Source organism: Pectinophora gossypiella, chromosome 9 (genome assembly GCF_024362695.1).
Source record: "Pectinophora gossypiella chromosome 9, ilPecGoss1.1, whole genome shotgun sequence".
In the NCBI taxonomy this organism is placed as follows: domain Eukaryota; kingdom Metazoa; phylum Arthropoda; class Insecta; order Lepidoptera; family Gelechiidae; genus Pectinophora; species Pectinophora gossypiella.
Window position 1 is genome coordinate 11815972 of NC_065412.1, and position 10340 is coordinate 11826311.

The following is a 10340-nucleotide window of genomic DNA, read 5'->3' on the forward strand; positions in this document are numbered from 1 at the left end:
AACTGAAGCATTCGCTATCACAGCGTTTATTGCATGTTCTCAAACCCAGACTAATTGCAAGCGACAGGTAAAACTAAAGCGCTTTTTTATTACTGCTACCGTCTCGTCGACTAGTGGTGCTTGATGCGAGAATTCGTCACCTGTTGAAAATAATTAGGCAAAAAAAATCAGCAGCAAAACAAAAATCCAGGTGCGGTACTTCGCAGGTTTTCTGTGCAGCCTCTCGACGTGAAAACTCGAAATCCGTCGGGAAATTTTGGCGGGTATTTTTGCTGTATTGCAAAGCAGAGTTCTTTTAGGAATTGAAGCGGGAAATGAATCATCAATATTTTCTGGTATATAGGTACCTGTATATTTGATAGTTTGTACAAGTTGGTATATACCTACTTGTTAATTATAAATGCACATCCAATTAATCAATCGCTATTGGGATTGGTACAGAGGCACAATTAGTCGTAAGCACAATTTGCAATCACGATTTACTATAACGCGCCCCGTCTCCGCAACATAAACAGCCTATTATAAGTACCTACGCCGCATTGCTGGGCCTGTGCTAAGGACAACGCAGGCACAGGCCTGCGCCTGCCGTCAATCAACTGAAGGGGGTATGGGACATACTCCACCACGAGGCTCCACTGGGCGACATTAAATTTGTCGAGCGACAGGGTGTCCCCGGAGACATCGGGCGAAATTGGGAGATGAGACCTCACTGAAGCCGCTTCAATACTGACAGGATCGTTTCCTCCTCATATCTGTGCATAACGATTTATCCAATGTAGGCTAGTAATCTGATTAAAAGAAAGAAGTCTATCAAATGTAGCGACAAGTTATTTTTCTAACAAGTAGTGGGTTACGTCTGCCCACACCGATCGGTGTTACAACAGAGGTCTTTTTGTAATTTCTGTTCAGGGAAAACCCATCATCATCAGCCCATTAACATCCCCACTGCTGGGGCACGGCCTTCCCTATGGATGGATAGGGAGATCGGGCCTTAAACCATCACGCGGGCCCAGTGCGGATTGATGGTTATTAACGACTGCTAATGGCGGCTTAACGTGCCTTCCGAAGCACGGAGGAGCTCGAGATGAAAACATTTTTTATTTTGTGGTCACCCATCCAATGACCGGCCTTTGCGAAAGTTGCTTTACTTCAACCTCAGAACAAACTTCAACAATCGCAGACCGAGCGCGTTAACCGCTGCGCCACCGAGCTCCTCCAAAAAAAACCCACTCGGGAAAACCAATCTTGATGTTATTTCCATGATATAAAAATTATCGTACACTCATACATGCAAGATAGTCAGTTGTAAAATACAACCACTAAAACACCCGTAAATATTATAAGCAAAGAATAATTTAAACGAAATAAATCCATCTGCTATTAGTCCCCGCCAAAACTTTCCTGTGTGACTGTTTTATTCGTAATCTGTTAGCAACACGCAAAAAGGTAAAATAGAAATGACTACATAATGTTGTCTCTTTCTGCGTGTCTCCATAATTTACTTTGTCTTTGTGACTGACAATACTGACATTTAGAAAATGTAAACATATTGATTGGGGTTGTATTTTTATCACATTTTATTGATCTGCGTTCACGAGAAGGTGTAGTACACGATGAATATTGACCAAGAAACGGCGAAAAAGCTCCTTGTCGAAGGAGGAACGTTTGTTTTCCTCGGGGTGCCCCCGGAGACGCAATTTGGTATCGACATGCAATGTTGGAATACTGAAGAAGACTTTCGCGGCATAAAGATGATCCCACCGGGTTTGCATTATATCCACTACTCGTCAGTGAGTAAAGGATCAGGCGATGTTGGTCCCAGGTGAGTGAGATTTACATTATAACCTGATTTCTTGATGATCTTGAAGAGGAAATGTACTGAAGTGTACTTATTTTCTGTTTACATTGTTAACACTTTTTACAAGGTACATACCTTGTGTAGCTTTAACATTTATGGGCAAAATAAATGCGCAGAATAGTTCTCCGTTGTTGAAGTACATTTAATTATGTTCAGCTTTATTCTTGGGATGTAATAATGCTGTTGTATATAGTTTTCTATTTCCAATTTAACTATGAACTGAAAGTAAAAATTGTATACTTCACTCACCAAGTAGGTAGTTTATAACACGAAAATTTGTTTGCACATAATATTTATTTTGTATAATCTATCTACTCAGCCTGTATCCACGCACTGCTGGACCTTGTCTCTTTCACACCATCATTTCCAGTCCTGTCCATTGCTCTTGCACTGCTTTTGTAATAAGCAGAACCTATTTTAACAACTACTCATTGTTACCGAACCGAGGTTTTAATCAGGTTTATAATTCTTTGCAGGTCTGGATTTATGCATAACTTCCAGCAGAAAGAGTTCCTTGTAAAGATGTGGGACAAAAAAACTGAAGATATGAGCAAGGAAGAAATAAGTGATGAAAGTATACAACGCTTGAAAGACAACCTGTTGAACTTGGATCGCCATTTGGGACCATACCCATATGATATATGGCAAAAATGGAAACTACTCACTTCACAGATGACAGGTAATTGTTACTATAATTTGTCTAAAAACAATAACCTCGTAAGCCCTGGGGTCCTCTGAGAAGGACCAAATAATTGTAGTCATAAAGGCCGAAGGTTTTGAAATAGTTTGTTCTAATAATCAACGAAGGTACTTTTAAAAGTACCAAAACTTTGCCTGTCAATTTAATTCAAACCTTTGCGCCGATTGAAAAAAAAAGTATTTTGTCTATGAACTAGTTCATTCAATTTCGTGAATAGGTGGCTTTTATAAAAAAGAAATATGTATCACTTGTCGTAATTTGTCATTTTATTGGTAAAGATGGTACGCACACGGCGACGAGGTAAAAAAAAATCAAGTTAATAATCGAATTTCGTAGTTTTTCATACACATTATTTTCAGAAATCGCAGGTAATATAATAATCAACAACATGACATAGTTATTTTATCAGTTTCGTATCGATATCGTTAGCAATATGAAAGCAAACTTTTTTAGTCCTTTGCAAGGGACTTTAGGTGTCATGTCCGGATATTTTTCAAATACTTTTTTAAATTGTTATATGTGATTAAATCATACCGATATAGACTGACTTGCTTACGTGATCTTATTATTAAAAAAAACTACCGTCTTCATTTTATTTCCTTTTTCCTTCTAATGATGATCTAAACTGACACCATGAATTAATTTCTTTCCTAATAATAAAAACCTAATGTACTTCCAGAGGGACTAATCACAAACTACATCATAAAAACTAAAACTCATTACTTATTTTATATTTAAATATGTAAGTATATGCACATATTTATGACGTACAATAGGTATGTATGTTAATGAAAAAATACATAACCCTTTATAATAATAATATTTTTCAGATTTTACTAAAAGTAGTGACTTAAACCGGGAGTCCTTCTGGAAGAACTAAAAAAAAACGTATTTTTTTCAAAAATGTCTTCTATTCATCCTTACATAGGTCTCCACTTAATTTGAACCCGATCGGATAACTCTAACACTTTAAAATTTGTACTTGAAGTGCTCGGCCTTTACGACTACAAAAATTTGGTCCTTTTCAAGGTACCACCGTCGTTTATTACTTCGAAATCGTAATTATGCTTCGGCGTTACGAGGATAATTTGAATATTTCACTTGAAATATGTACCTATTTGTATGTCTAACAGAAAGTTTGATAAGCCGTAGTTACTTAATTCATCTCGCAATGGTTGTACCTCTAACTACCCCAATTGGGATATAGTTGTGAGCTTACATTATGTAATATGTATTCACAAGAAGTATATAATATCTAAGGATACTGTCATCCTTACAACAACAACACTGTCACTTAACATCACTTGAGATTGTGATCAAAATCAAGCATATTGTAAATCTGGTAATATTAAAATATTTATTTTAATATATTTAATCCAAAATTGACAATTAAAATGACGAGTATAATTCAAAACTACACGTTTAATACAATTCAATTCTTGGTTAATTCCTTTTAAAAATATCGGAACATTCCCTTTCCAGCTGAACTCGTTGCAAAACTGTCACCGGAATGTGGAATCATCAGAGCTTCAGTTGAGCTATTGTCTACTACCGACGCCGACAGACCAAGAGGTGTCAAGTCACAAAGCTCAGCCGAGAAGGAAGATGGCACTAATCCAGAAGAATCACCAACAACAGACCCTTTGGCACTTGATGAGGCTATTCCAGGGCAATCTGATGCTAAGAGGGCGAAAAGAATCACACAGGAAGAAAAAGAAGATGCAATGTTGCCAGATTTGAAACCAGCACCAGGTTAGATTTTCGTATTTGGATGTTAAACAACCTTCACCACAAAACATGTGCTTCAGGGTTCTAACAATGAGACATTTGATTAATTATTAGGATTATTAGTTTTTATACTATGATTTTAGCAAATTTTAACATTTTATAGGTATCGTAATGTTGAGGTGTATTTAACAGACTTACCACAGACCATATTGAAACAAAATTAACTGCAATTTTTATTCTTTTCAGGCACTGCTATGAGGTTCACTGAAATACCAAGAGACAAATATCCACCAGGATCCACACCTGAAGAGATCACAAAACACTATTTGGACCAGTCTTACTGCTTAGAGCTGATGATTGCTCAGCATGAAGAGTAAGCAGCTTTTTCTATTACTTGAACTGAATTCAAATTCCATATTAGTATGTTTCAAATTGAGGATGTCTTGATAAATGTGAAGGAAGCACATAAGTTTGTCATGGTCATGATCAAAACAGATGAAACTCTTGGAAATATGTGTGTCTGTATGATGTATTTTGCACTATGTTCCATATTCCAAGATGTCTTTGTGAAGAGACACTTACAAACTAATTTGTAACAGACTTGTATTCTTATTTTTCCAGACCTCTACATATCATAGGTGAGCTACAGTTTGCATACATTTGCTTCCTTATCGGACATTCCCTTGAAGCTTTCGAGCACTGGAAGAATCTCGTCTTAGTCCTATGCTCCTGCGACGACGCTATCCACAAATACAGGAGTGTCTTCTTCCATTTCATTCGTACTATTGAAGTGCAAATCGAAGAAATGCCAGAGGAAATGCTTGCTGATATCGTCATGAACAAGAACCTAGTTTACAAGAAACTGCGCGAATTCTTTCGCACAGCATACGTGAGCAAAGTCGATGGTCGACTTCTGACGATGATCGAAAGGTTCAAAGAAAACTTGACTGAGAAGCTGCAGTGGGATTTCACAGGACTCGATGCCGATGAAGAAGATGAAAGGCCAGTTGTCGTTCATCTAGTTGAAGAAACAGAAATAGACTAAACCAGTACTAAACTCTTTTAGTATGAAAAATATCAATTCTAGACAAATATTTTCTAATAGTAATTATGTACTGTGTACATCCAAGTTTTTATTTTTATTATTTAAAAGGTTTATTAGTTCCCTATTGAATGTCTTAAAAATAATTACTAATTCTTTAATATTCGCTCTCTGTATCAATCACCCCAGTAAGTGTGTAACAGTATTAGTGACAATGTAATCGGTAGATATTTATCTGCACTTTTCTCTATACTTTGCAGATTCAATTCTCAATGTTTTAATTAATTCTGGTTACTACAACAGTCAATAAAGTGTACCTGCATAAGTGTTGTTTCATTCAATATGATTTATGGATAAGAAATAAAACTAAAAATAAGAATTAAACAATTTATTTTTTCTTCTTAAATTGTTTGTTTCTTGGCTTCTGATTACTTTGTTTTTCGAACTTGGGCATCTTAGGTGACGATTGGGCATCTGAAACATAATAAAGGCATGTTATAATACTACACTCCATAAAATATTGACAATTTGTATTTAGTTATATTATTATTATGAATGATTTAATACTGGGTGTTAGTGACATCGTAACGAATACTGAGGGGGTTGATTCAGACTAGTGTTGTCGAAAAATCGATAGTTTTACTATCGATAGTAAACAGCCAAAATCATCTACCCAATCGATAGGCCTATCGATAGTATCGATACTATCGATAGTATCGATAGCTCTTTTTTGGCGATACTATTGATAAGCAACGATAGTATCGATACTATCGATAGTTGAAAAACAAAAAACTATCGTATCGATAGTATCGCTCTTCGATATTGCGCAAGCTATCGATACTATCGATAGTATCGATACTATCGATTAATTATCGATACTATCGTTTTTTGGTAAACTATCGATAGTTCGATCGAAAACTATCGATAGGGCACTATCGAGCGGCAACACTAATTCAGACCATGATTCTGAGTTAAAATCAAGTGGAATTTTCCGTCGCAAAATTCATGTTTTTTTTTTAGTTTTTTTAAATTATTTTGAATTCTATACTTTTGCGATGGAAAATTCCACTTGATATTAACGCAGAATAATCAGATGAATCATCCCTCTCAGTATTCGTTACGATGACACTTACACCCCGTACAAGTACATACGGTAGCCATATAAGTAGGTATGAGTGTTAGTGACACCGTAACGAATACTGAGGGGGATGGTTCAGACCATGATTCTGAGTTGATATCAAGTGGAATTTCGTGTCAAAAAATTCATGAAAATTTTTCTTTTCTTTTTAATTATTTTCCAATCCAGACTTTTGCGACGGAAATTTCTACTTGATATCAACTCAGAATCATGGCCTGAACCACCCCTCAAAGTTTTCGTTACGATGTCACTAACACCCTGTATAGTCCATACTATTTTTACGAGTTCTTACTGATTCATCTTACTGATTTCATGTTGTAGTTTTTATTTATGTTTTGTATTGATGGCTTCCTTACTTTGTGGTGCTTTCCTTTTCGTCTGTTGGGGTTGTGGTGCTTTTGACTGTGGCATCTTCTGCTGAGAAGGCTTTTGTTGCAGTATCTTTTGCTGTACTGGTTTCTGCTGTACTGCCTTTTGCTGTGGCTTTTGTTTACCACCTTTCTTTATTTGTTGTTGTGAAACTAATTTCTTCTTCTTCTGAATCTCTACTTCACTGAAACAGAATAAAGATCAAGCATTGAACACACATTTAATATAAATAAATCAGCAGTGAGAGAAACAATGTAATCTCGTATCGAGAAACTGTGAAAAAAAATACTAACAAATATTTATGGTCCTTTATTTTTGATGTTTACAATCTATATACTATAAAATCATAATATAAGCAATTTTTAATTGTACTAACCTTTCATCACTTGCATCATCTGATTCATCTTCATCATCTTCATCATCTTCTTCACTATCAGCTCCATCTTCATCACTTTCATCTCCGGACGCTTCAGATTCTTCATCATCTTCCTGCTCCATCATTTTCTCATATTCATCTGAATCAAAGTCTAATGAACTATCACTTTCATCACCTGAATCATCGTTTACTTTTATGAAATCTTCTAGAGGTGTAACACCTTTGTCCTTTAAATTCTGCTTCTTTTGTTTCTGTGTGTTTTTGTCTGATTCATTTTGATTCAATTTCTTGCTCTTCTTAGTCTTCAAATGCTCCTTTGTGACTTGTGCCTTATTTTTGGCTGTTTCCTGAACAGCTTTATTTTCAATTTTATTTACTTTACCCTTACTCTCCTTAGATACAGGTTTTTTGTTGTCAACTACAGGTGCCTCCGCTTTTTTATCCTTTTTAGACTTTTTATCATTAACAATAACATTCTCTTTGCTTTCTTCATCCTTTACCCGCTTTTTATTAGCTAAAACTTCTGGCATATCGACTGGTGTGAAGAAATCATAATTGATTCCCAATTCTCTTAGTTTCTTCTTTGTCTTGTTGATGCTGCAACAGAGAAATATAAGTTTTAAACTCATGGAAACATAACAAAATTGTCAACCAGCAGTAGACTAGAAAACAAATCTCTCTAAAATGAGACAATGGCCCCGATTCCTGCAGACACCGCCTAATTTTATTTTAGGTTATATCCGTCATTTTCGTATCCGTCGAAAAGGAAAGGGACGGATGATTCACAGCTCTTAATTTTAGGAAGAATGAGTAAATTAATGTGTCGAGTTATTGACTGACGTAAAATTTTTAGACGGTTGGTTTAGATTTGTGCTTAAAATTGACGTGTGTTCCATAAATTTTATGCTTGTCGATTACCCGTCCCTTTCCTTTTCGGCGGATAAGAAAAGGACAGATATAACTTAAAATAAAATTAGATGGTATTTACAGGAATTAGCACCATTATTAATCTAAGTGACCCCTAATGGTAACTCACTTTGTTAGCAGTTTCTTTGCTCTCTTCAATTCTCCTTCCTCATCTTTGTTCTCATTGTACTTCTGAAAATTTTTAATTTGTGTGTGTATTACATATTTCATAAATTCTACAATATAAAGGCCTTTTTCAAAAAATTTTTTAATATCATTTTTGATGACATTTCTAAATACATCACACATTCTTACCTTCTTCATTTTAATACGTAAATTATTTCCTGGATTATTGACCGAATTCCAGTGTCTTCTAAAAGCACGTTGCTTTTGCTTCTCTGGTTCAATGTAAGACGCTGAAAGTGTCACATATAGGATAAATTAACTAAGTTCAATAGTAAGAGTTGGCACTTTGTAAAACAATTTTCCAAAAGGCTCACCTTTAATTAATCTTTTGCCCATAAGATAGTTGTTCATGGTGTCGGCAACAATCTGAGCGACTGCAGGCTCTTTAAATTGCACAAAAGCATAGCCCTTTGATCTACCGGTGCGCTTTGACTTGATCACACGAGCATTTGTTACTACCCCAAATTGCTTGAAATACTGTGTCATTTCATGCTGGAATGGTAATACATAACATTTAAGAAACAACAACAAACACAAAACCTATATTAAACTGTAGTGGAGCATTCAGAAATTTAAAAATCCCCAGAATGGCAATTACTAACCTCATAAAATCCATGTGGTATATGTGCCAAATAAACAAGCCCTCTCTCTGGGCGCTTCTTCTTGCCAACTCTACCTTTTTTAACCTTCTCTCCTTGAGACTCCTTGGCTTTTGGATCCGCGTCTTTCTTCTAGAAAATAATCTCCAATTTATCATCATGTACACACACATATAACCTCTAAACCGACTAACGAAAAATTTTTTCTTACTTTTATCAGCTTCTTTATGCCTTTGATGGACTTCACAAACTTCTTTTGTTTAGTTGAATCTAAAGCTACATTTTCTTCCATTTTTAACAGTATTTTAATTAAATTAAAGTTTAAAAGGTAGGTAAGTACTCAATCAACAGAGAACACTGCGTGCGCTGCGCACAACATCGAGCGGATCGGCGATCGAATCGAATTGACGTAACAGTGACAGTGACAGACACAGACATAACTGACAGTGACACGTCACGTGGTTTTATTTTGATTTTCTCCTTGTTTTCTCCTATGGTCGGATGAAATGATAAAAGGTTTTAAAACTACCTACAGGCCTTTCTGGACATGAGTTATTGAGTCATTGCACATCTATGTGCCGCGGCATTAACTTCTGGGCCGGACAAATGGGGAGCGCGGAGGGCTCTTTCTACGGCTCGGTATAGAATTATGACTCAGACCCGTAGACAGAGAAATCAGACCCAATCAGACCGGACTTCGGCTCCCGGGTCCATAGCTTTTTTTTTTTTGGTTTTCGTTTTCCCCGAAGGGTAAGGCAAAGGGAACTATGCCCATACAGCCATGTCTGACGTATTTTTTTTCTTGATGATTAATGAAATGATGAAAGGTGATGATGATGAAACCTAAGCCCCCACCCTCGGAGTAGACTCCTACTCCGAACCCCAAACGAATTAACTCAAAAGTCCGCATAAACTTTTGAGTTATGAAGCGGCTTCCCGGCACGAAGCGAAAATAGGCAGATACACTTTGTTCATTGAATACTCCAATATAATAACACTCGCGAAAGTCTTCCGACTAACTTAATGCGATCATTAACCACAAAACACCACTTCGTATTAATTATTTAGATTACTCAATGAAGAAAGCAACTGTCCCGTTCCCGATTCCCGCCGAAAGCCCCGGGTCCATAGCATTGACTGTACACCATACAGCCATGTCTTAGGTATTTTTTTTTTCATGATGCAATGCAATAAACAAAGTGTATCTGCCTATTTTCGCTTCGTGGCAGGAAGCCGCTTCATAACTCGAAAGTTTATGCGGATTTTTGAGTTAATTCGTTTGGGGTTCGGAGTAGGAGTCTACTCCGAGGGTGGGGGCTTAGGTTTCATCATCATCATCTTTCATCATCATCATCTTTCATCATTTCATCAATCATCAAGAAAAAAAATACGTAAGACATGGCTGTATGGGCATAGTTCCCTTTGCCTTACCCTTCGA

The 10340-nt window shown here is 36.4% G+C and overlaps 2 protein-coding genes across 2 annotated transcripts; one reads left to right on the forward strand and one right to left on the reverse strand.

The window, feature by feature from the left end:
* Nucleotides 1-1517: 1517 nt before the first annotated feature.
* On the forward strand, nt 1518-5653 carry LOC126369669 (protein AAR2 homolog). The gene is made up of 5 exons (XM_050014228.1): nt 1518-1822; nt 2335-2537; nt 4041-4310; nt 4533-4659; nt 4908-5653. Exons 1-5 carry the CDS (start codon nt 1614-1616, stop codon nt 5329-5331), a joined length of 1233 nt encoding a protein of 410 aa, XP_049870185.1. The 5' UTR covers nt 1518-1613; the 3' UTR covers nt 5332-5653.
* Nucleotides 5654-5701: 48 nt separating this feature from the next.
* Nucleotides 5702-9572, reverse strand: LOC126369652 (MKI67 FHA domain-interacting nucleolar phosphoprotein-like). The gene is made up of 8 exons (XM_050014200.1): nt 9114-9572; nt 8906-9034; nt 8618-8795; nt 8433-8533; nt 8248-8309; nt 7212-7808; nt 6823-7019; nt 5702-5802 (listed from the first exon to the last, which is right to left on the reverse strand). Exons 1-8 carry the CDS (start codon nt 9192-9194, stop codon nt 5717-5719), a joined length of 1431 nt encoding a protein of 476 aa, XP_049870157.1. The 5' UTR covers nt 9195-9572; the 3' UTR covers nt 5702-5716.
* Between the last annotated feature and the right edge of the window lie 768 nt (nt 9573-10340).

What these genes read in the sequence shown, in the direction of transcription:
- LOC126369669 (XM_050014228.1), top strand. Translation starts at nt 1,614, where the DNA reads ATGAATATTGACCAAGAAACGGCGAAAAAGCTCCTTGTCGAAGGAGGA. An exon ending in TCAGGCGATGTTGGTCCCAG is followed by an intron (nt 1,823 to 2,334) that starts GTGAGTGAGATT and finishes AATTCTTTGCAG; the next exon opens with GTCTGGATTTATGCATAACT. An exon ending in ATGATTGCTCAGCATGAAGA is followed by an intron (nt 4,660 to 4,907) that starts GTAAGCAGCTTT and finishes TTATTTTTCCAG; the next exon opens with ACCTCTACATATCATAGGTG.
- LOC126369652 (XM_050014200.1), bottom strand. Translation starts at nt 9,194, where the DNA reads ATGGAAGAAAATGTAGCTTTAGATTCAACTAAACAAAAGAAGTTTGTG. An exon ending in GCATAAAGAAGCTGATAAAA is followed by an intron (nt 9,035 to 9,113) that starts GTAAGAAAAAAT and finishes ATTATTTTCTAG; the next exon opens with AAGAAAGACGCGGATCCAAA. An exon ending in GAAAAGGAAAGCACCACAAA is followed by an intron (nt 5,803 to 6,822) that starts GTAAGGAAGCCA and finishes ATTATGTTTCAG; the next exon opens with ATGCCCAATCGTCACCTAAG.